The sequence below is a fragment of the Hypanus sabinus genome, chromosome 13 (genome assembly GCF_030144855.1).
Source record: "Hypanus sabinus isolate sHypSab1 chromosome 13, sHypSab1.hap1, whole genome shotgun sequence".
NCBI classification, from domain to species: Eukaryota; Metazoa; Chordata; class Chondrichthyes; order Myliobatiformes; family Dasyatidae; genus Hypanus; species Hypanus sabinus.
The window spans coordinates 91,974,503-91,998,902 of NC_082718.1; the positions used below are offsets into that span (position 1 = coordinate 91,974,503).

General features: G+C 42.7%; 1 protein-coding gene across 1 annotated transcript in view; it reads right to left on the reverse strand.

The window, feature by feature from the left end:
- Positions 1–1,381: 1,381 nt before the first annotated feature.
- Positions 1,382–24,400, reverse strand: part of vps33a (VPS33A core subunit of CORVET and HOPS complexes) — a 32,680-nt gene continuing 9,661 nt past the window's right edge. Inside the window, exons 4-13 of the mRNA XM_059988212.1 lie at positions 23,310–23,499; positions 20,773–20,889; positions 18,840–19,014; positions 13,503–13,696; positions 9,381–9,507; positions 7,748–7,815; positions 6,445–6,582; positions 4,181–4,318; positions 2,813–2,981; positions 1,382–2,028 (exon numbers count right to left, since the gene is read on the reverse strand). Of these exons, the coding sequence (XP_059844195.1) occupies positions 1,835–2,028; positions 2,813–2,981; positions 4,181–4,318; positions 6,445–6,582; positions 7,748–7,815; positions 9,381–9,507; positions 13,503–13,696; positions 18,840–19,014; positions 20,773–20,889; positions 23,310–23,499 (1,510 nt within the window). The 3' untranslated portion in view covers positions 1,382–1,834. The remainder of the gene's footprint in view (positions 2,029–2,812; positions 2,982–4,180; positions 4,319–6,444; positions 6,583–7,747; positions 7,816–9,380; positions 9,508–13,502; positions 13,697–18,839; positions 19,015–20,772; positions 20,890–23,309; positions 23,500–24,400) is intronic.

Sequence of the window (24,400 nt, forward strand, 5' to 3'; positions counted from 1 at the left end):
AAGTTAAGATATTAAATATTAAAATCCAACCATGACATTGCAAGATTGTTAATAAATATGGTTAGTTAAAATGAAAAGAGCTGGACTGCTAATTTTAATTGAAATGCCAGAGATGGGATTCTCCTGGGTAATTAAGGATGGTCGATTGATAATGCATCATTCCAGACTGGATACCATTTTCGGGAAGGGCACAAAGTTTTGAAATGTGAGATACCCAGGGAGCAGAGATCAGAGTTACAGGCTTAGCCTGGAGATTTACAAATATTAAAATTTAAAACATGGCAAAAAGAGCAACCTAAGACAGTAATGGTTGTGTTCACTATTGAGGGACACCAGGATGCTAGCATGCAGGAAATTCTACTGAGCTTTATTGATAATGCTGCATGTACAGTATGTGAATGTGTCCTAAGTGGGAGTGGGTAACTGAGCTTATTAACTTCCACCGCAGTAACGATTAAAAAACATTTATTACTATCCTAGGGCCTAGACAGTGCTGGCAAGGCCAGGAGCTGTTGCCCACCACCATTTGCCCTGGAGTAGCTGTCTTCTTCAATGGCTGTAGGCCTTCTGCCAAAGGAACTTCCGGAGAGCTGGATGGGCAGATTTGGACCCAGTTATGAAGGATTGGTGACATTTTCAAATCAGGAAACATGGAAGGTTGTGTTCCACTGTGCTTACTGTTCTGGTCCTGCTTGCTGGTCGAGGGCAGGGTAATCCAGGCAGTAGATGGTACACATTGCAACTACTGGGTGCATTTGCTGCAGTTCCAGTGTTACCTTCTCATGTCCTAAAACACGCTCTTGAACTCGGATTTGAAAGAGCCCATGGTATCACAGGAAAGACACTAGCATGGATAAGGGATCGGCTGATCAGCAGAAGGCAAAGAATAGGAATAAAGGGGGCCGTTTCTGATTGGCTACCGGTGACTAGTGGTACTCTGCAGGGTTATTTTCACATTATATTCATGATCTGGGTGACAAAATTAATGGGACTTGGAGGGATATGGATCTAACACAGGAAACGGATTATCTGGATCGGCGCTGTGAACAGCATGTAACTGGCCCAAGATGCCTCTGTAGTATGTATTTTTAAATACTTAAGGTGTTTAACTACGGGGATAGGAAGCTTCTGAACTCTTGCTTGGAGGAAGCACAAAAGGGGGCAAGGTTAAATCTCAACCAGAATAAAATGAAAACTTTAAAGCTTTTTACAAGAAAACACTGTCGCAAATTCATATTGGGGATATGTGGGAACTATGCACATTTCCCCCACACCTGTGCAAACAGCACTTCAGTTACCAAGTATTCGGCGCAACAGCATAAGAAAGTAGTTTTGTGACGTTGCTGAGATTTATATGCAAGAATGGACAAAACACAAAACAAACAGCTATTTAACATACTGCATATAGGATATTATGCAAAATTCCTTACAATGATAAAATACAACATGTTATCCAGGCTGAAGAGTTACAGAAACAGATCATGAATGTATGTACATGTCCAATATGATACCGTGAATCACATGATCATGAGTGCTTCAAGTTTCTATTGGCAGCATGAACCTATACCAAGAAGTAGGTTAATGGCAATTTTTATACCATTTTCCAAGAGCCAGCTCCTTATGGTATATTGCAGTCAACACAAAATCCCACATCAAACTAGCTTAAGCACTCACAAGAAGCAATGCAGAGTATAAGAAATCTGCTGCATGACTGACTCAGTTCTGTCCTCTCGGTTGAAATAAATCACGTTCCCAAATGTAACTGGGATCAATCACCATTCCATCAGGATCAAACAAGTTTATCTGGATTAAAATTGTCCATGGCATTGTCCTTTCAGAATAGAGATGCCTTCAATTTGTCCATCATAGATTTAATCCAGGTGGTTCCATTTATCAGCTTCGTGGTGGCGATCACGTATTCTGTCCCTCCTTCTTCCATCTGGGACAAGAATCTAAGTGCGGCAATTTCAGCATACGTCACACCTCCAAGAAAGAACACCAGAGTGACTCTGTTCTCCCCCTGCTGACCTGCAGAGCAAGAGAGGAAAAAAAGACCGATTTTAAATTCTAAACTTACAAAACAGCTTTTGTCTACTTCTGCAATTTCAGATAATTTTCAACATCTCTTCCCACCATCCAGAAATATATTTGAAGCAGCATAGCATAATTTCCAATGGGAATAAGTGGCACGTGGCAAAATGCGTTAGTGAATTTCTTCCATTTGTTCCATACTTTAAGACGACGGCGAATACTGCTGCAACGAATGTGTTTGGTTCCTATAACAACATTTGACACAGGAAGTGAAAAGGAAGCACGAGAAATTACTCTGCTGTTCTACAAGACCGCTTTCTACACAAAAACAAATGAATGACTTTGTTGCAAGGAGATCTCTTTTCCTTTTGAAATAAGTTGTATAAATTTTTTTTAAACTTAGTGAATTGTAGTGCAAGAAATGAAACTGCTAAATGGCCTGGTTTTTCTTTACAATTAATGCCATTTTATTTTGAGATACAGTTTGGTAACAGGCCCTTCCAGCCCAATGAGCGCACGCTGCCTAACTACAGCCATCTGAGCAATGAAACTGGAGCACTTGGAGGAAACCTGGGCGGGCAGGGTGTGTGTGTCTATGTACAAACTGCTTACAGACAGCAGCAGGAATTGAACCCAGGTCACTGGCACGGCAAAGCAGTCTGCTAACCCTATGGTACTGCGCGGTGTAGCTGAAAAGCAAAAACATCCCCACAAGATGGTTAACCACCATTTTGTTAATCTAGTCCTACAACGAAGAAGCCCTTCTCAAATGCTTACTTACGTTTTTTATGTAATCCAGAGGGCAATTGTTGTCGCTCTTCAAAATGAGGTCCTGGCAGCATTTTTAACACTTCCTCGATGCTACGCCAGCCCGGCCGGGCCAGCACCTGTGTTAATCGAACACTCAGAGGAGCGTAACCACTATATACGTAAGAGATATCATTGGGATTCTGTAATCAGGGAAAAATTAAAATCTTTTAATTACTTATTGAAGCGATCAAAATCAGTTTTGAAAATACGAAGGGTAATTGATAAGTTCGTGGCCTAAGGTGGAAGGAGTCAATTTTAGAAAACCTAGCACATCACGCTGAGCAGTCAGATCAGTTCACAGCCTCGGTGCCACGGAGAAAGGAATAAAGGGTGAGCAAAATCAGTCCGACTTTTGCCCCTGTTCCTGACACTTGGACTTCCAGACTACCTGTGCCGGTGTTTAAGTTGTCCAAGCACCAGGTAGTGCCTCTGTCTCGGACTCAGGCCCTAACACCGCAGTACATTTTGGCCGCCTAGCCCGGAACCATTCTCCTTAACCGGCCTTCAGCTACCTCACACCCAAGACATACGACTGAAGACATCAAAGTAAAATCATAGACCATCAATTATAGTCAAAAGCTTGCACATCCCCCCCCACCCCCAGATACCCATCTCTTAAACCTTGCCATATGCTCTAGATTAAGGCCATTGTTTCTATATCTACCTCAAGCGTGACCAGCATTAAATGTGACTGTTATACCCGTCACCTCCAGGCAAATACCAACAACCTCCATTTACATTTTAGCAAGTCTAATTGGTGAACAAGCAAATGACATCTAGTGTAGAGTGCAAGAGAGGGTGAAAAATAGAAAGCAATGTTATAATTCACCTCTTCCATCTGTGATCTACTGCTGGAAATGTTTTATTGAAAATCTATGCATTCTGCATCTTCAAATGAATGCGGGGTTATACAGATCTCTTTACTAACACCACAGCAAGTAACCAGCAAATGCTTCAGCTGGGATGCCAAGCAGGCAGATTTGAGAGACATGTTCTTGGTGAAGAACACCATCCTTTCATTGTTGCAATGACTGCATTCCTAAAGGATTTTCTGCTGGTGGGTATCAAGCCTCAGTTGAAAGTGTGTGTCTGTTTCCCAGATCTTCAGGGATGTGTTAGGCAACTTTTAACTGGATGGAATCAACCACCTGACTTTGAGACCTGGAAGGACTCACCAAAACCATTTTAGAATGTGAAAATTAAAAAATCTGTAACATTTTTACATTAAGTTAAAATGAAGTTATTTTTATTCTGGAAGTATTTCCACAAAAATGTCAACATTCATGGTTTCAAACCTATTAAAATGACATCGCCAATGAAGATCTGTGAAGCAACTAACCTGTTCATTGATATCATCCATCCAAAGCCGCAGAGTTTTCCTTATTGTTGGATAATTATTTCTTGTGCTTGTTTGAGGTCTTAATAATCCAGCCTTCTCCAGATTATTCAGAGTTAAAATGTGTTCATAACCATAAGTCTGAAATATATTATGAATAATAAACTCTTGTTTTAATCCTGTCTTGTACAAGCTCCTTAAAATACAAGTTTAGATCTTAACATGTCAGTTATTTAAATGCAACTCTGACATTTAAATAGTCAGCAGAGTCCCCTGCAAAGATTTGTGCCACAAATGTGTTCTGGCTCACCGTTTGCTCCATTACCAAAAATTACTTCAAAGTACAATACCAACCAAAAGAAGTATCCACTACCATCTTAAAAGGCAAACCAGTCTTCCACACATTATTGAAAGGAAAATTGGAGCAAAATTTCAATTTGTTAGCCCACCTGAAAACATTTTCTTCAGGATGGCCATGAAACGTTTGCTTAAGGAGATTTTGTGTTCAGCTTGTAAACACAAGATCATTACACAGCCTAGAGGGATAGAACACAGGAGCTGGGAAATCACAGCACAACTGTTGTTGGTGCGGCCACACTTGGGAGCTGTTGGGAGCAACAGTTCTGGTTGCCCAGCTATAGGAAGGATGCAATTAGTGTGCAGAAATGATTCCAGAGATCTTTTAACAGGACTGACAGGCTTGAATTAAGGAAAGACTGGGACATTCCTCTAACCCCTCCACCTCCAGAGTACAGGAGGCAGGGAGGTGAACTTATGGAGTTACACAAAATCATAAGGGGGTTGATAAGGAAGATGGTCACTGACCTTTTCCCCTTAGTACAGGAAAGTCTAAGAGTATGGGACATGCAGTTAAGCTGAGAGTGGAAAGGACACAAGAGGAACTTCTTCTCCCTACACCGAGTGTGGTAGTAAATGAAACAAGCTGACAGAGGAAGCTGTACTGATGGGCAGAATTAAAATGTGCAAGACATTTTGACAGGCTCATCGACAGAAGAGGTCTGGAAGGATATGGGGCAAATGCAGGCCAATGGTACTAGCTTGGCTCGACTGCCTAGACAGCTTGGAAACGATGAGCCAAAGTGACCTGTTTTCATGTTATACACCTCCCTCTGATACACAGACACAGGCCATAAACCAGGGCTGAACCAGCACCATAAATGACGGATGTCATTCTCAAATTGAAACTTGAAATCCAGAAGGGTGCTGGGAAAGGTTTCTGAAAAACCAGTGCACTATTCCTTGTTGCCTCCTGTGCTGCAAGTCTCCCTCAATGTTGGCATGCAAGAGTTTGTGCAAAGGAGAGAAAGCACCTTGTCGTCAATCAGGAGGAAGTACAGGTATGGCAAGGGTTGGTATTACAGATCTCAATTGATCCCAGTAACAATCACCACACAGTCTTTCATGTAAGCTCACGATCAGCTCTAAATATTGGCACAAAAAGGGCGTTAAGGGGAAACTGAAGCAATTAAATGATAAAATTTGTGAAAAAAATGGTTCAGCTGAAATCTGCTTGCTACACAAAAATGATGTACTTGTACTCTGCACTAGAAAAGGACCAATGTGGCTTAGAAAAGCAGTCCCACTTCAAGTTTACACTCTTGCTTCTACATTTTAGCGTCACCATGTCAATATCTCTTAAGGTTCATCAGATATCATTAAGTCTTCAGAGTTGGCCCCTGGATCAATGTCAACAGTAAGGCAAAGGAAATGCTAGGACATGCTTGAAGATTGGGAGAGTCTTTCCAAATTAAAATGCATGGGTTAATTTATGCTGTAGCCTGGTGTAAAAGTTAAACTCATCAAATTTAGTAACTTAAAGATAGTGGTGAATCCGGCAGCTGTGGAGGCCAAGTCATTAGATATACTTAAGGCAGAGGTTGATAGGTTCTTGATTAGTCAGAGCATGAAGGGATACAGGGAAAAAGGCAGGAGACTGGGGCCGAGAGGGAATTTGGATCAGCCAGCGGACTCGATGGGCCAAATGGCCTAAATATGCTCCCATTTCTTATGCTTATACTGTACCATTTATATCCCAAGTATGGCAGTTCAAGATACAGCTAAACCTACATTTTGACAACCTGAACTTCCAACCCTAAAAAATTAATTCAACACAAGTCTTAACGTGCCTTAAAAGGAAACAGCGATTCATTTAAGTTATTGTGCATGTTTTTCTGAACGTTATCCTGTATGTTTTTTCAAATGAGCTGCTAATAGTTTGTAGAAAGAAGTGTATTAATTTGTCTAACCTGCAGAATTTCTCTCTTGTAGTGGTCTAGTACCTTTGGCTTCAAGCCGTTGTTGCATACAGCCTGCATACAGACAAGTCGAAGAACCCTTGTCAACTTTTCCTTTTGTGCAATTGCTTCTTCGATATAGTTGTTAACCTGCAGGTAGAGGTTGCAATTTGAACTCCAGGACGCTCCATTTAAACAAAGTCACTATTAGATACCAGCTTAAAATTCATTTCACAACTGAAGAGCCACAAGTTATCCTGCAGTCACAGTCCAAATGATACAAACCAACACACTCAAAATGCACGAGGAACTCAGGTCAGGCAGCATCTATGGAGATAAATAAACAGTTGACATCTCAGGCCGAGACCCTTCTTCGGGACTGGAAAGGAAGGGGGAAAGAGGCCAGAATTGGATGGTGGGGAGAGGAGGGCAACGTCAAAGGTGATGGGTGAAACCAGGTGTGTAACGGGGGGGGGGGGGGGGGGGGAAGAGAAATGAAGAAGCTGGGAAGTGGCAAGTGGAAAAAAAGCAAAGGGTTGGACAAAGATGAATCTGATAGAGGAGAGGGGATTATGGGAGAAAGGGAAGAAGGAGGGGCACGTACGAAGAGGCAAGAGGTCAGAGTGGGGAAATGACGAGGGAAGGGGGGGGGGAAAGAAGAGGTGAGGGGGAAAATTACCAGAAGTTGGAGAACTCGAAGTTCGTGCCATCAGGTTGGAGGCTACCGCAACAGAAATTGAGATGTTGCTCCTCAAACCCGGGAGTCGCCTCATCAAGGCAAAGGAGGCGGCCGTAGACAGACATGTCAGAATGGGAATGGGGTTAGGACTGGAAATGATTGGTCACAAGAAAATACTTTCTGCAGATGTTCAGGCTCTTAACAAGGCGGTCCCCCAATTTACATCGGGTCGCACTAATGTGGAGGAGGCCGCATCTGGAGCACCGGATACAGTGGACAAGCCCAATGGAATCGCAGGGGAAGTGTTGTGTCATCTGGGAGGATTGTTTGGGGAGGTCAACACTTGGCCCATCACTGTGTGCAACTCAGAATGCCCTTTGGACAATCAGCTATCAGTATTCCAGAACATTATTCATTTTAAACTCTTCATACTTAAAAAAAACTGTAAATGTTGGGAATCTGAAACAGAAAATGAACATAGCACAGCAGAGCAGGTGGCATCTGTGGGAACAGAAACTCACAGATGTTTCAGCTCAAGGTTACTGCCCGTTTTGAGTGTTTGACAATTTTTATTAACCAGGTTACACAGTTACTTTAATGAAGTTACAGTATTTATAAAGGACATACTGTTACTACCTTGTCCGTGTCAATCCCAGACATGAACTCTTGTTCCACTGTCAGATTATCAAAAAAGGCATCAGATGCTAAAAGAAAAACAGACAATAAAGAGGTTTTCTTTTCAGTAAGACCAATTTAAAATTTTGATAACTTGATCAGGACTTAAAAATCAAAATCATTCACGGGATGTATTTGTTGCCATTACGGCTGCATTTACTGGTCATCAGTAATTGCCCTCAGTGGCAAGGAAACAAAGTGCTGAATCACCACGCCCTCAGGGAGTACTAATAGTTTTGACAGAGCATTTCAAAGAGCCAAATACAGGTTTCCCCCGCTATCCGAAGGTAGAGCGTTCCTAAGAAACCGTTTGTAAGCCAAAATATCATCAAGTGAAGAAGCAATTACCATTAATTTAAATGGGAAAAATATTTGAGCGTTCCCAAACCCAAAAAATAACCTACCAAATCAAACCAAATAACACATCAAACCTAAAATAACACAAATATATAATAAAAGCAGGAATGATATGATAAATATACAGCCTATAAAAAGTAGAAATATTTTATGTATGGTGTAGTTTCACTTATCAAAATCAGGCAGACAGCGAGCTGAAATCGATTTGGAGAAAAAAAATCGGCACATACACGCACGCGCACACAACTGCCCGCACAAGGCTTCACGGTCACGGTATTCTTTCTTGGGATAAACACACGTATAAAGTGGGCGTCTTTTTTCTCGTAAAAGCAAAAATCCTCTGGTTAGCGAAATCAGGTACTAATGTAGGTCTTTCACAACAGCAAGCTGTCGTAAAGCGAACGTTTGAAAAATGGAGGCCACTTGTACACCACTGTGGGTGTGGAGTCACACAGGCATTAGAATCAAAACAACTGTCAATTAGATAGCTTCTTATAACTTGCACCCCCACTTTAATTTCATGACCGTTACTGCTGATACATTCAGCAGCCACTTTATTATTAGGTACATTTGTCTACCTGTACGGTAGTGCATTTATCTAATTAGCTACTCAATGCATAAAAGCATGCAGGCATGGTCAAGAGATTCAATTGTTCAGACCAAACATCAGAATGGGAAAATAATGTGATTCAAGTGACTTTGACTGTGGAATGGGTGTCGGTGCCAGATGGGGTGGTTTGAGTATTTCAGAAACTGCTGAACTACGATTTCCACATGCAATAATCTCTATGGTTTACAGAAAATGGTAAGAATAACAAAAAACTTCCAGTGAACGGCAGTTCTGTGGGTGAAAGCACACCTTGTTAATGAGAGAGGTCAGAAGAGAATGGCCAGATTGGTTTAATGTGACAGAGAGACAACTCAAATAACCACACATTACAACAGAGACGTGCAGAAGAGCATCTCTAAATGCACAATATGTCAAACCTTGAAGTCCACAGCAGCAGACAACCCAGCTGGGTTCCACTTAAAAGTGGCCACTGAGTGTATAATCCACAAATTCTAGCACTGAAAATTTCCTGGTAGGATTGGAGCCCAGATCAATAGTTCTGATTGCTAGATTACTAAATACAACTAATGAATACTGTTCCTCTAATCTGCATGATTCAGCTCTAAAACTTACTCTATTCAGACTGGGGCTGGGAGAAGTACATCATCTCGTTTGTAAAAAGTTTACCTGTAATGTCTTTGATGAGTTCAGCAATAGATGTGTGATTAGCGAGAGAGGTTCTTGCCGCCTGCATGTGTGGAAGCTGCGAGACAAACTGTTTGATTTCACCCACTGTCTTTGCGTTATGCCTTCCCTGCAAGAAGCAGTTTTTGTTATAATAGCAAGTTTAAATCAACTCTTTCAAATAAAACTACTTTAAATATTCAAGAACATATAATTTAATAACGTATACAGTATATAACCTGAATTCCTTGCTCTTTGCAGACATCCACAAACAAAAGTGAAGGACAGAAAACATTAAAACCCCAAAGCCCCCTCCCACGCACTTGACCCAGCAAAAGCATCAACTCCCACCATGCATGCAATAGCAAAGCCCTCCCCCAAAAGAGACCATGATCTTATAATTCTCCTCACACTAAAATGTCATTCACAATAAACCTACATTCAGTCTTGACAAGCAGCATACAGGACCTGTCTGTAGGAACCCCAACAAGGGCTCCCCACCCCCACCCCTCTTTCAACAACATGCACAGAAGTGAAATTCATGTGGCCAGAAAATAGTACCACAGAATTCCAGAATGGAATTACATCCCACCAAGAGGTCCTGTTCCAGGATTGAAGGCTTTTGTCAAACATCACCTTAACTTTAGCACTCAACGGCTGTAGTTTCCAATGAAGGGATAGGTAACGCAAATTTATACATTTTGTATTAATTATATCCTAATTTGGCAAATTTCTAGTGTTTTCAATGAATTAATTGAGTCAATTTGAAAGACATTTATCTAAACCAGGAGTTTCCATCTTGGGGAACCACTGACTCCTTGGTTAATGGCAGGGGCTTAAAAAAAGATCAATTTCTAAACTAAGATTCCTTGTTGTATGAGCACCTTGACATATTTAACAAAACATATCAAGCATAACTTTACTACAACTGAGCAGTAAGGAGTGAAGGAGTGTAGAAGGAAGACAAAATGAAGACAAAGGTTCTTCACTTCAAGTAATACACATGCAGCAGGGTGTTTTCCTGTTAGAATACTGCAGCTGCCAGGCATGTCCGAACACGAGAGGTGCTAATGAACCTTCAGCATTGTGGATGCCAAACTCCCAATGTTAGAAATATAATGTTTCTTCACTTCCTGATACCACCATCATGTTATAATGGTGCACAGTGGAAAATATGTAAGTGATACTTAATATATCTCCTATTTATTGGCAAATGAGACCATTTGAAAGCTGATAGAAATTATGGAAAAGTATGTTTCAACTACAAGATATGTAGTCAAGTAGGCAGCACAGTGGTTCGCACAACACTTTATAGCAGCAGGTATTAGGGTTCAACTCTGCTTCACATTCCCATTCGAATATGTCCATACATGGCTTCATCTACTGCCATGATGAGGCCAAACTCAGGTTGGAGGAACAACACCTCATATACCGTCTGGGTAGTCTCCAGCCCCTTGGTATGAACATCGAATTCTCCAACTTCCGGTAATTCCCTCTCCCTTGCTCCATCCCACCTTCACTCTATCTCCTCTTCTAGCTGCCTATCACTTCTCATGACTCTGCCTTCTTCTACTACCCATAGTGCTTTCCCCTTAGATTCCTTCTTCACCTCTCCTGCCTATCCCCTCCCTGCTCCCCTCCCCCACCCCTTGATCTTTCCTCTGGTTGGTTTTCCACCCTCCCCCCACCTTCTTTATAGGGCCCCTGCCCCCTCCTCCTTCAGTCCTGACGAAGGGTCTCGGCCCGAAACGTTGACTGCTCGTTTCAACGGATGCTGCCCGACCTGCTGAGTTCATCCAGCTTGTTTGTAAGGGTTCACTTCCTGTCACTGTCAGTAAGGAGTCTATACGCAGTCCTTATGACCATGTGGGTTTCCTCCCACATTTCAAAGACGTACAGATTAGGGTTAGTACGTTGTGGACATGCCGTGTTAGTGCCAGAAGTGTGGCGACACTTGAAGGCTGCCCCCAGCACATTCGAGGAGTGTGCTGCTCATTGACACAAACATTGTACGACTCTCTTCCATTTTTGCTGCCTGGCCTGCTGAGTTCTTCCAGCATTGTGTGCGTGTTGCTTTGGGTGTCCAGCATCTCCAGACTTTTTCTTGTTTGTTGTATTTCAGGGTATGTTTCCATGTGCAGGTGACAAATAAAGCTCATCTTTATATTATCTCTTCCGTCGCACACAAGGAAATAAAATCTCTCCCTTCACAACTTGAACAAAATTCTTTGTAACTACAATTGGAATTATAGTTAAATTACTGGAAAATACAGCACAAGTAGTGTCCACAGAAGCTACTGTTAGGAATTTTTCTTTCAGACGACCAGTAGACTTTAGCCAGTACATGTATCAGGAATAATTAGCACAGGTTGAGTGCTCCTCATCCGAAACTCCAAAAGCCTCTGAAATCCCAGAGTATTTTGAGTACTGACATGACATCGTACATGACCACAAGGCTCTGTGAAGGTTCCCAGATGATGCACAGGTCTCTGCACACCACACAGTTCTGAGAAGTAACATCACGTATTGAAAAGTTACAAAAATAGAAAAACTCTGCATAAAATGAAGATCTCGATCGTGTACTGAAAGAGTGGATTCAGTGTCAGAGTGAACATCTGCCGCTTAAAGGTATGCTGATCATAAAAAAAGCAAAGATCTATCACATTGAACTGAAAATTGAAGGTAATTGTGAATATTTAATAAGCTGATTGCAGAAATATAAGAAAAGGCACAACATTAAATGTTTAAAGATTTGTGGTAATAATGCACCTTTTGATCACCAAGCAGCAGAGGAAACCTACTGATTCCCATGGTTACCTTGACTATACGTCTTCCCACCCAGACTCCTGTAAAAAAATACTACTCCCTTTTTTCAGTTCCTTCATCTCCACTGCATCTATTCCCAAGACATAACTTTCCTTTCCAGGACATCAAAGATGATCTTCTTTAAAGAATGGTGTTTCCATTCCTCCACTATTGATGCAGCCCTTACCCCGATCTCCTCTATTTCCCGAACATCCTACACTCACCCCATCTTTCTGCCACATTTAACAGTGATAGAGTCCCTCTTGTCCTTACTTACCACCCCAGGAGCCTTCACGTCCAATGCACAATTCTCCACAACTTCCAACATCTCCAAGTGGATCCTACCACCATATATTTTTTATCCCCACCCCCCACTCTCTCCACAGGGATCACTCCATCTGTGATTCCCCTATCCATTCGACCCTCCCCACTATTCTCCCTGCAGGCTCTTATCCCTGCAAGAGGCCCAAGTGCTACACCTGCCCACACACCTCCATCCCCAAACGGACCTTGCAGGTGAGGCAACACTTCACCTGCGAATCTGCTGGGGCTGTCTATTGTGTCCAGTGCTCCCGGTGCTGCCTCCTTTACACTGGTGAGACCCGTCACAGGTTGGGACCGCTTCATTGAGCGCCTCTGCTCCATCTACCGAAAGCAGAATTTACCAGTGGCCAAATGTTTTAAGTTCCAAATCCCATTCCTATTTTGACACGCCAGTCCAAGGCCTCCTCTTGTGCTAAGATGGCCTCTTCTCAACTGCCCATCACATCTCCCTAGGTCCTCTCCTCCTTCCCTTCCTCCTCAGGTCCGCTCTCCTCTCCCATCAGATCCCTTCCTCTCCAGCCCTTTACCTTTCCCACCTCCCCGACTTCACCCATCAGCTTCTCGCTAGCCTCCTTCCCCTCCCCCCACCTGTTTATTCTGGCATCTTCCCCCTTCCTTTGCAGGCCTGAAAAAGTGTCCGCCTGAAACGTCGACTGTTTACTCATTTCTATAGACCCCGTCTGACCTGCTGAGTTCCGCCAGCATTTTGTGTGTACTGCTTTATAAAATCTCATTGATTAGTTCACCAAGCTCATTGCTGATGAAAATCAAACACTCTGAACTGCATCAGTATACGTACGATGAAGTGTAAGACCAAGACTGCTTAACCGTAACAGAGAAATTCAGAGTCAGAAATGATAGCCATGTCAAACTATCTCATTTTATATTCTAAAATTTGAGATTTGAAACACTTCTGGCCCCATGCATGTCGGATAAAGGGTACTCAACCTGTACGACTAAGGAGCTGTAAATATCGGGTAATACAAGATGCATTACCTCAAATGCAGCAGAGATGATCTTTGCCTTTTTACTAAGGACTGAGCCAACTGCATTGAAATTTTTATCTCTAATTTCTGCATACAACTCCTCTGCAGAATTTAACAGTAGTTTTTTAGGTTCAGTAGGAAGATCTTGAACACTTTCATTTTGCTTTCTTGCTGTAAATTTCTCAGGAGGTAGTTTTACAAATGCTGGAAAAAAAACAAGAAAAATACAAATTTAAGCTGCAAATCCCATCAAGCATATTTCTCAATAATTTTTTTGTGCTTTCAATTACTTTGTGTGAAGTGATAAGTGAAAAGGAAGGAAATAAGATATTCAATTAATTTATCTAAGTACATACCATCATTTAAAGTTTTACCAGTCTTAGAAGATAACAGAAAAACACAATTTAACCTGATTGTATTTTTGTGCATTCTGAAATTTTAAAAAGTAGCATCACAGAGGCTGACAGTTGTATCTAAAATAAGCATTTTAAATCACTGACATTTAGACACAGGACTGAAAAAATGTTACACTAACCCAGCTGCTTAAATTTTTAATAATTTAAATGGAAAATTAAGGGAAGTTTTATTAAGTGGAAGAGAATTAAAATTGGTAAATTGATTTATTGTCACACGTACTGAGGAAGAAAAAAAAAATCATCTTGCGTACCATTTCTAGGGATTAATTCAAACTGTGAATTGAGATACTACAAAGGAAAACAATAACAGAGTACAGAATAATGTTACAGTTCAGGGGAAGAAGAATGTAGGTTGACAATGCAAGGTCATAAGTTAGAATGTTAAGATAAGCAGGCATCCATCTTGTACTGGGGGCCTTTCAATAGTCGTATTACAGCAGCACAGAAGCTGGCCTTGCACTTCGTGCTTTCAGACTTTTTCTATCTTCTGGTCTTATACTTAAAGCAGAGATAGATATGTTCTAGATTAGCCAGGGCATCTAAAGGCATGGGGTGAAAGCAGGGGAGTGGGGATGACTGGAAGAATTGGATCAGCCCATGATTGAATGGTGGAGCAGACTCGATGGGCTGAATGGCCTACTTCCGCTCCTATATCTTATGGTCTTATGCCTGATAGTGGAGGAAGGACAGAGTGTGTCTAGGATGTACCAAGGTAGTGAGAAATGTAGACAGGAGTCGATGCATCTGCAGATTTCCTCGTGTTTCCTTGGAGGGGAGGCTGGTTTCTGTGAAGTCCACGTCAGAGGAATTGCCATGTTAAGCTGTGGTGCACCTGGGTAGGATGCTTCTTGAAGGGTGTCAAAAATTGGGAACGTGCCAGATCTCTCAGCGTCTAATAACCAATCTGAATTGCCAATACCTTCTTCTGATATACAAGGCAACCAACATCAGAAGCGATTATAATTGAAAACAAACTCAGACTTACTTCCACATCACATGGCAATGGGCTATTTCTAGAAAATCTCATATCTGATCAAAGTGGCACTTACTAATTGGGTTTCTTCTTGCGTTACTAAAGACTGGATACGTTCAAATAATCATTTTAACAAAATACTGCAAAGAATTTCAGCTCTGATTAGTTAAGGAATCATTACTTTCATCCATATCTCTAATATCTTGTTCAAATTAGAAAGGCTCTATTACAATACTCAAAAAATATTATATGCACACTCTTAATTTTGAAATCAAAAGTTAACGAATTCAATTAGGGAGATTAAAGTGTTAATTTCCCATGAGTATTTTTGTTACAAATGTGAATTTTGTTTCAACCATAAACATGAAATGTTTAGAAATTCTCGAGAATATTGTTAAGATTGAATATTGAGTAAACTTTTGGGAGGCGGAGCAAAGTTAAGATGGCGCTAAACGGCGACTCCTTTGCTTGCATCTTCGGAAACGGCTCTATTTCCATCTTTAATATCTTTATTTTTCCCTTTCAGGGTTCTTTTGAAGACCCTGACCTGCAGTTACACGCCGACTTTGGTTCTTTGCAGGAATGGGACCCGCTCTCGGGGTTTCAGGCCTGGCACGCCAAGAGTATGGTCTGAGAATCCGGCTCGGATTTGGAGGCACAAGATCTCAGGGCTCTGGAGACGGGCAGATCGAGGGTCAGTGTCACTGCAGGAGACCCGTGTGTCATCAGAGGAGTCGGAAAATCTACTGCTGCGTGCCCAAAAGACCTGGGATCTTTGAGAACAGAGCTCGGAAAAAGCGACATATCAGTTTTAACATTGTAAACCAGTGAGTTGTTCATTATGTCTCCCTGCTTGCTGGGAAAAGCGGAGACACCTCCTTCTCCCTTATTAGGGAGGGAGAGCCTGTGGTATGTTGAATGCCGGGTGAAATGTGAAGTCTTTGGGGTAACTGCAAGACTGTGCCTTTGCTGTTGCTTTGCTCATGCTGGAGTGCTCGGTGGTGGGCGCCGATGCTTTTTTTTGTCGGAGGGGGTGGGGTGGGGAGTGTTGCTTGCTGCCGCTTATGCGTGGGAGGGGAGCTGGGGGGGGGTACTTTGGGGTTCTCACGTTTAACTGTTGTTCATTCACTGGGGCGCTCCTCTGTTTTCATGGAGGAGTTCGGGATGTATATTATATACATTTCTGACATTAAATTAGACCTTTGAATAGCAGTAGAAGGTTGAAGAAATTCCACTTTACTGCGAGTCACAACTCTCTTGGTAGAAAGGACTGGTGCAGCAAACAGGCCAACACAGATGGAAACACCGAGTGAAGCCTGTCTCCACATTGAACGTTAAACCGGTTTGGTCCGTTCTCTCTCTCAAATGGATAGAGCCAACGGCAACATTTCAAAGAAACCTTATTGCTGCTTTGGAAATAAAACAAAGATTGTGTACCAACTAACTTTACAAACAAATGCATTCATGGGGATTTAAGCACAATTCAATCAAAATAAGACAATAAGAGCAAGATACAGGAGCAGAATTAGGCCATTTGGCCCATTGTGTCTGTTCCATCATGGCTGATCCATTTCCCTCTCGGCCCCACTCTCCTGCCTTCCCTCTGTATCCCTTCATGCCCTGATTAATCAAGACTCCATCAACCTTTGCCTTAAATATGCACGATGACTTGGCCTCCACAGCCTCCTGCGGCATCGAATTCCACAGAGTCACACTTTGGCCAAGGAATTTCCTCCCATCTCCGTTCCAAAAGGATGCCCCTCCATCCTCAGGCTGTGCCCTCTGGTCTTAGACACCCCCGCCAAAGGAAACATCCTCTCCACATCCACTCTATCTGTGCCCTCTGGTCCTAGACACCCCCACCAAAGGAAACACCCTCTCCACATCCACTCTATCAAGGCCTTTCAACATTTGATAGGTCAAAATAAGTAGCATTTCTTGCACATTTTGTTTTGACAGTTTTAGGAAAGAATGTTACATTCTGGTTCTTTGAACTGGATAAAAATTACAAGTAATTAATAAAACAAACTAACATAGCTAACAATGCTAAATTACTGGAAAATCTCATCCGAGCTCTGTGGTAGTTAACACTTGGATTTAATCTCACATAATTGAACGCAAGTCATATTCAATGGAGTCAGTAAGCGTAAGAACAAACTGCAAATATGGACAATGGCTATGGGATGAGAAATCTGAAGCACACAATTAAAGTGCTTGCAAGATAATTAATGAATCAACTCTTCTGGATCACCCAAAGTCCCTACTGTCCAAAAATATTCAGCCTTTTTTCCTCAAAACAATTTGAATTGAAACTATTCCTAGCCAAGCACAAGGTCAGAAACATTCTCACGAGGTGGGAATTGAAGGGGAATTTTAAAAAAAGAACAACTGATGCATGTTGTGATCTTCATGTTATAATAATGTTCCTCAGGCATTAGCACAGTTTCCTAAGGAATGCATGTCAGCAAGTATTTCGTTTACTGGAGCAAGCAGTGCAGTTCAGACTAGCCCAAACATCACTCGGGAAAATTTCCGAACAATTACCACCGTCAGGAATAGAAACATGACTTATTTCCCTCCCTGATTCAGGGCACCAAGAGTCACGGCAACACTTTACACCCTGGGCGAGATGAGCTAACTCAGAGCAAACGAGAGTTGAGCGCGGGAGGCATCCCCAATCTGTTAGTACATGTCAGCACTTGTAACATCACAGGAACATTAAGATAGGAGCCAGGAAATGAAGAGTAGCATGCAGACTTCTAAAATTCCAAAGTCTCGCTGAATTGTTTTCATGCTGGGCAAATCAGCCTAATTGAAGATTGGATTAAATACACAGTGACATAATTCTACCGCTCCACTTCACTCCAGAAATCCAGTGAGCCACAAAATTCGAATACTTTGCATCTTAGTTGTGTTATGAAGGATGAACAGCTCTGATGTGCAAGATTGCCCATGTCCCCCTCCCCTGGGAGAATTATAAACCGTTACTGTTGCCAGGCTGCTAATAAGAGAGAAAGAGATGGAACAAAAACATACTGGGACAGGAACATTTGCTTCAGACAAGGGAGAGATAACACCGGGAGGAAGAGACTTGTTGTTCCACCATATTATGACTCCTGTAAGACTCACGGCTCCGGAGAGGGCTGTTTACTTGGTACTATTCTGTTCATTAAAATTCCTCAGTGGACAGCCGGAGTGGGCTGGTTTGATGGGCTAAGCCATTCAAAACTGATTGACACCTGAGACCCTGTGAGTAGGGATAAAAGTGAGGTCTGGGGACACTCCCCTCAGACGCACCAAGAGACACACTAGTGAGCACTGCTTGAGCATTGGAACCCACAAGAAAAGTGTGGGGCATCGGAGACCGAGCGAAGGATCGGTCAATTTTAACTCACAGCGTTTATAGTGAGGCCGGTGGGGGCTTGTGTGTGTGCCCACCCTTGCCTAGGTGATGAGTCCACCATAGGAGAATGGTCTAGCTAAAGGACAGAGGGGTCATACCTGAATGGCCACAACAACACATCGACGGATCAAGAAAGTAAAGGAAGGTTTGAATGACTGTAGCTGTCACTGTTTGCTCGCCGTCTCTCTCTCTCTTTCTCCCTCCAACGGTTACAACAAAAGAACCAACAACTACCTCAGCCTACATGAACTGAACTTTAGACTTTCCCATGATAATTCATTATCCCCTAGACAACGATGGAGCTTGTTTATTGTTGATTATTATTATACCCACACTTTTAGGTTTAGTATTTCTAACGTGTATTATCTGTATAGTAGTATTGTTGATATTGATTTGTATATTTTACTAATAAACACTGTTTTGAAAATAGTATCACCAGACTCCAACGGATACTTCTATCTTTGCTGGTAAGACACCCAGTTACGGGGTACATAGCAGTTGCAACTTTTTGCAGCATGTAGTTTGCATTAGCAAATATGAAATTTCAGAACTTACTGTTTTGAATTCCATATATTTCATCAATCAGTCCTTCATACGTCAGCTGTGTCGCTAGAGGTGTTAACAGATCCACGTTACGATCGAGCAGCAGAAGTTTATCAAATACAGGCAAAATCTGGTTTGTACTTCCAGCAAATTCGCGTTTCATTCTTAGCATCATATTTGCCACAAGCTGTGGAGATAATAGTCAGGGTTAAGATTATCAACCAGAGGATTTTTTTTTAAATTTCAGATTCACTTCTTGGGAGGACCACAGGTATGTTATGTAGGACTAGATGTTAATATCCCTTATTTGCACTCCAGGGACATGCTGCCTAGACTCTGCGGGGTAGCCAAGTGAGTGGTGGCATCTTCTGGGTTATCAAGTGGGCGCCCTCTTTCCTCAGTGTTTCGCTGATAGGCCCACGACACCTCCAGAGGGTTCAGCAGTGAATCCTGGCGTCCTGGGCTCACCCCCTAGATGCCTTTCACTCACTTGGGGGCACAGATGGAATCCTTTCTCTTCATCCAGAGCCACTGACTACCATTTTCAGCAGCTCTGGAGAGGTCTTTGACTGCTTGTCGGTGTGTCTTCCCTCGCAGTCCCAACTCCTGGAGTAACCTTGATGTTGATGTGGCTTCAAATCCTCTGCAGCCTCCTTCGACCGGTCTCACCCTTGCTTTCCAGCCAGAAAGTTAGATAAGGCACCAACTGACAGAAACAGTTCAGGGATAAATAGGAAGCTTAAGCTCAGAAGGACAATGGGGTGAGGAGGGGGAAAATAAATCTCAGGATAATACACTTGCCACAGTGCCCCGTCAGGTGGCAATGCCTCTGAGAAACTATCACTTTCGATTCTATCATATTTTTCTGTTCTACTGTGCCGTTCTACACTGCAGTCATTGAGTCTGTCCTGTGCACCTCCATCACTGTGTGGTTTGGAGCCGCCACCAAGCAGGATAGAACCAGACTACAGCGCACAGTGAGGACTGCCGAGTTCATCATTGGAGCCTCCCTGCACTCTATTGTGGACCTGTACTCTTCCAGGTTGAAGAAGAGGGTAGGGAACATCATAAAGGACTCCTTCCATCCTGCGCACAGACTGTTTGAACTGCTTCCGTCTGGTAGGCGCTTCAGATCCCTCCAGACTAAGACTAATAGGCACTGGAGAAGTTTTTTCCCTACTGCGGTCACTTTGCTGAACAGTTAACTGTCAGCTAACTATTACTTGGATTGCACTACCTGTATGTATAATCTATATTTTCATTTATATTTATCATCTGTTATGAGCAGAGAGACAACATCTGCTGGAAGTAAATTCCTTGTATGTGTACAGGTACTTGGCGATTAAAGTCTGATTCTGAATGGCTGCAGGAAAATACATAAGTGACCTTGAAATTCATGTAGAATATGCATTTACATTGAACTTTGTTGGAGCTTTATTTACAAGTTTTTGCATTTGGGAAAGTCTAGAAAATGAAATGAACAAGACAAATCTTTGCAGTGAAGTATGACTATGTTGTAGATGAACTGATACACTTTTGGACATGAGGTGCTGAGGTAAATGATCAGCCACAATTGTGCAGATTGCCAGCCTCAGTACAAAGGGTTGAAAGGCCTGATTTGATGCTCCAAGCCTGCAGCTTACCTACTGAGACCTGTGCAAACAAAATTCACCTTCAGTACTTCCCAGAACAAGAACCAGGTTGTCTTTGCTTAGCGGCCAAGAATGGAATTCTTATTTAAAAAAAAATACACTGCTTTACAAGCTCATAATACAAACAAAATGCTGTCCACCCAAAGAAAAATTGGCAAGTTCCATGGTCAAAAATATGAATGCTTCAATCAAATGGGATTTATCACTTCTGTTTTGTTCATAAAAAGCGCCCTGAAATCTCACTGACATCAAAGACAAAACTCACAAGCAAGGTGGCAGAAGAGTGAACTTACCCGCGCACATTCACCTTTCCCAAATATTTGTGGAATAGTTCCGTACAAAGCTTGAAGAGTCATCAATCCTTTGGCCGCATGGAATAAGACAGTCTGATCATTCTCAAGGTAGCATTCCTATTTGCAAATGCACAGCGCAGCGTGTTAATTATTTGTGAAGGAAAACCCAAGCCACCTGGCTTCCTGAGAAAAGTTCAAAACCTGTTTAAACTTGTACAAGGGTAAAGTTGGCCCCCACTTGCATTAGATGCACAATTACTTATTAAAAATGCATATATATTCATGAAACAGATCCAAGACAATGTGATGTTGTAAGTGTGTGCAAACGACCCATCTGCAGCCTTTGACTGAGTTGAACAAGTCATCCTCAAATGCCCTGCTATTATCATCCTGCTGGAGAAGTGTACTCAAGGCTCCATTTTCAGCTGTTCAGTTGTGACCAGACATTTACCAGAGGTTTCCTTCTTTCCCACTCCCTGCCCCAGGGTCACTTAGTTTTCACAAGATTAATTGTAAATAATTTTCCCTTCCTATTTGACAGTGGAGTAGAAATTTCCTCTAACATAGGACACCAAGGTCATCATCTGCAGTGCTGTTACAAGCTTTTATAAAACCAATATTTTAAAATAATGGCTTGTTACTAAATGTACAGGAATAATTACAGCTTTTCACTTCTTCTGCAATTACAATCCTCTCACTCCAAGATTCCTTCTCCTCTGAAAATGATTGGTCACGGCGGCAACATCGAGGCCCTCTATTGGCCAGGATTGACCGTGGATTTTGAGCGCCAGCTGTCTATGTTGTTGGCGCCAGGCCGCCCGTCGATACACCAGCCAGTACACAAGTCTGGGCAGCATGATACAGAAAGCAAGCTACTGCCCGTGTAGCAAGCTCCCCCTCTCCACGCATCTGATGAACACAAAGGAATGGCAGAGACTGATATGGTTTGGCACCGGCAGCGTCACAGGAGTTGCCAGTCAGCATTAAACTCAACGTAGGACTGCCTTAGGGACCCCAGCTCCGGATTTTTCCTTGGGGGGTTTACTCCAGAAGTTTTCCCCATGAGTGGTATAGCCACCAGAGGTTTAAGATCAGAGTTTTCCTTCTGCTAGATAAGCTACCAAACGTGGCTGACAAGCCCCATCTGCCTGAAGCGACTGGTGTTAAGGTGCCAGTAATCCACTTTTGGCCCTTCCTGTCAGTAGAAACAGCTCCGCCAGGCTTAGCAGCTAAGCCACATGTGAAGGCCAGGAGCTGGATTTGGTTGTCAGAGGCCACTTGAGATGCACACCATTGGGAGCATTTAATAGATCGTGGGAGCTTATCCCCATTACCGCACCCCACCCCAATATAGCAACCTTAATGAGCCATGATGGTAGCAGATCTGCAGACATCAAGATTCCTTGAATACTTTACTAGAACTATTTTTCATGCCAAAGAGTTTTTTTTAAAGCAAATTTTAACCAAATGCATCACTGTTCCATTTCTAATGGAATATTAACATTCAAATATGGTCTACTAGCTCTATAAATATACACTTAGCGGCCACTTCAATGGGTACACTTGCTTGTTAATGCAAATATTTAATCAGCCAGTATGTGACAGTAACTCAGTGCTTAAAAGCGTGCAGGCGTGGTCACACTTCTTCCCCATTCTGACCAAACAACAGAACGGGTAAGAAATGTGGTCGAAGTGAATTGTTGGTGCCAGATGGGGTGGCGAGAGCATCTCAGAGACTGCTAATACAGTACGGTGTCAGGAAAAGGTCAAAAATCAAACTGCACTGATCAGAAGTTTTGGAAAGAACGTGGGACCTTTCAAAGAACTTCAGTGTCTAAGTGCCACCAGAGTACAAAGTAAACTCAAGCTGAGAAAGTATTGTCAAAGCTTAGGGGCAAACCCCATTCATGATTTACACTGCTGACATTACCCGCTTACTTTTACACTTAGACAGCCTTCAGCATCAAACTCCCTGCTGATGGAGAACCCCGAACATCAATTTCTCAAACTTCCAGTAACTGCCCGCCCTCCTCTCCTTCACCGTTCCCTTTTCCCCCTCTCACTGCCCATCACCTCCCTCTGGTGCTCCTCTCCCTTTCCTTTCCTCCCTGGTTTTCTGTCCTCTCCTATCGGATTCCCCCTTCTCCAGCCCTGTACCTCTTTCACCAATCAACTTCCCAGCTCTTCGGCTCACTCACCCTGATTTCACCAATCACCTACCACCTTGTACTTCTTCCTCCCCTGCCCCCACCTTCCTATTCTGACCTTGTCCCCCTTCCTTCCCAGTCCTGATGAAGGGTCTCGGCCCCAAACATTGACTGTTTATTCCCATCCATAGATGCTGCCTGACCTGCTGAGCATCTCCAGCACATTGTGTGTATTACTCCAGATTTCCCTCATCTGCTGTATTGTATGTATGCTGAAGATTTCAACTTTTTTTTTAAAGTCACCACAAATATGAACACAGCTAATACAGCTTAAAGCTTTCAGGATACGTGTGGAAAATATGTTTGTTTTGAATGGAAATGAGTAGTTACCCTAAATGCACTTTCAGCTTCCATGGACAGCAGGTCGCTATCAAATGGAATCAAATCCAGACTATATTCCTCGATGTGGGTGATGCTGATCAGAATCCCCTGCTCCTTAAGTCGCTGCTCACAAAGAAGGCTTCGACGCGGCAGAAACAGGATATGGAAATCTCTGGGATGACCTTGACGCCTGTTTTCGCTACAAGAAAACGGAATAGTGTAAACCCATAACCAAGAGAAAATCTGCAGATGCTTTTAATCCAAGCGACACACACAAAATGCTGGAGGAACTCAGCAGGCCAGGCAGCATCTATGGAGAAGAGTACAGTCGACACAGGGTTTTGGCCCAAAATGTTGACCGTACTTTTTCTCCCCCCCCCCCCCCCCCCCCACTGATGCTGCCTGGCCTGCTGAGTTCCTCCAGCATTTTGTGTGTGTTAGCATAAATCCATGACAGGTGGACATACATAACTAGGGTACATGCAAAAGCACAAAATACCATTTCATGGAAGTTTTGTTACATGTGGAGAGCTGTGTAAAAACAAACAGAAACCAGCCTTCTTGTCACCACCTTCACACCCAAACTCCATGCATAACAACGGTTAGCCACTGTAAGCAACTCTGGCACCATTACAAATACCTGAAGCTCACAAGAATACTCAAGCTCTGCTGATGTCTGCCTCTGTGACTCAGCTTGAGGCAAGTAACAAGCTGTGACGGACAGCATTGCACCTACCTACACAGAAGACAGAAGTACCGGCAACCTTTACGGATGAGGAAGATGAAAAATCAACTGCAGTAAAGTTTACGGGGAAGTCCAATTTAACCAGGAAGTGGGTTCCTTTACACAATTACATGCAAGGACTCTGACTGGCTGTCACCCACAAGCATTACATCTTGGAGCTCAAGAACTTCTGCAATAAAGGAGGTGGGGGGTAGGGGGGAAGAGGGGGCAATGAAATCCCTTCCTCTAATTACGGAGAGAGGGGCACTTCACCAGTCCTCAGGGACACAAGAGATCCTGCAGATGATGGAAATCCAGACTAACAGAAACTGCTGGAGGAACTCAAAGTCAGACAGCATCTATGGAAAGCAATACA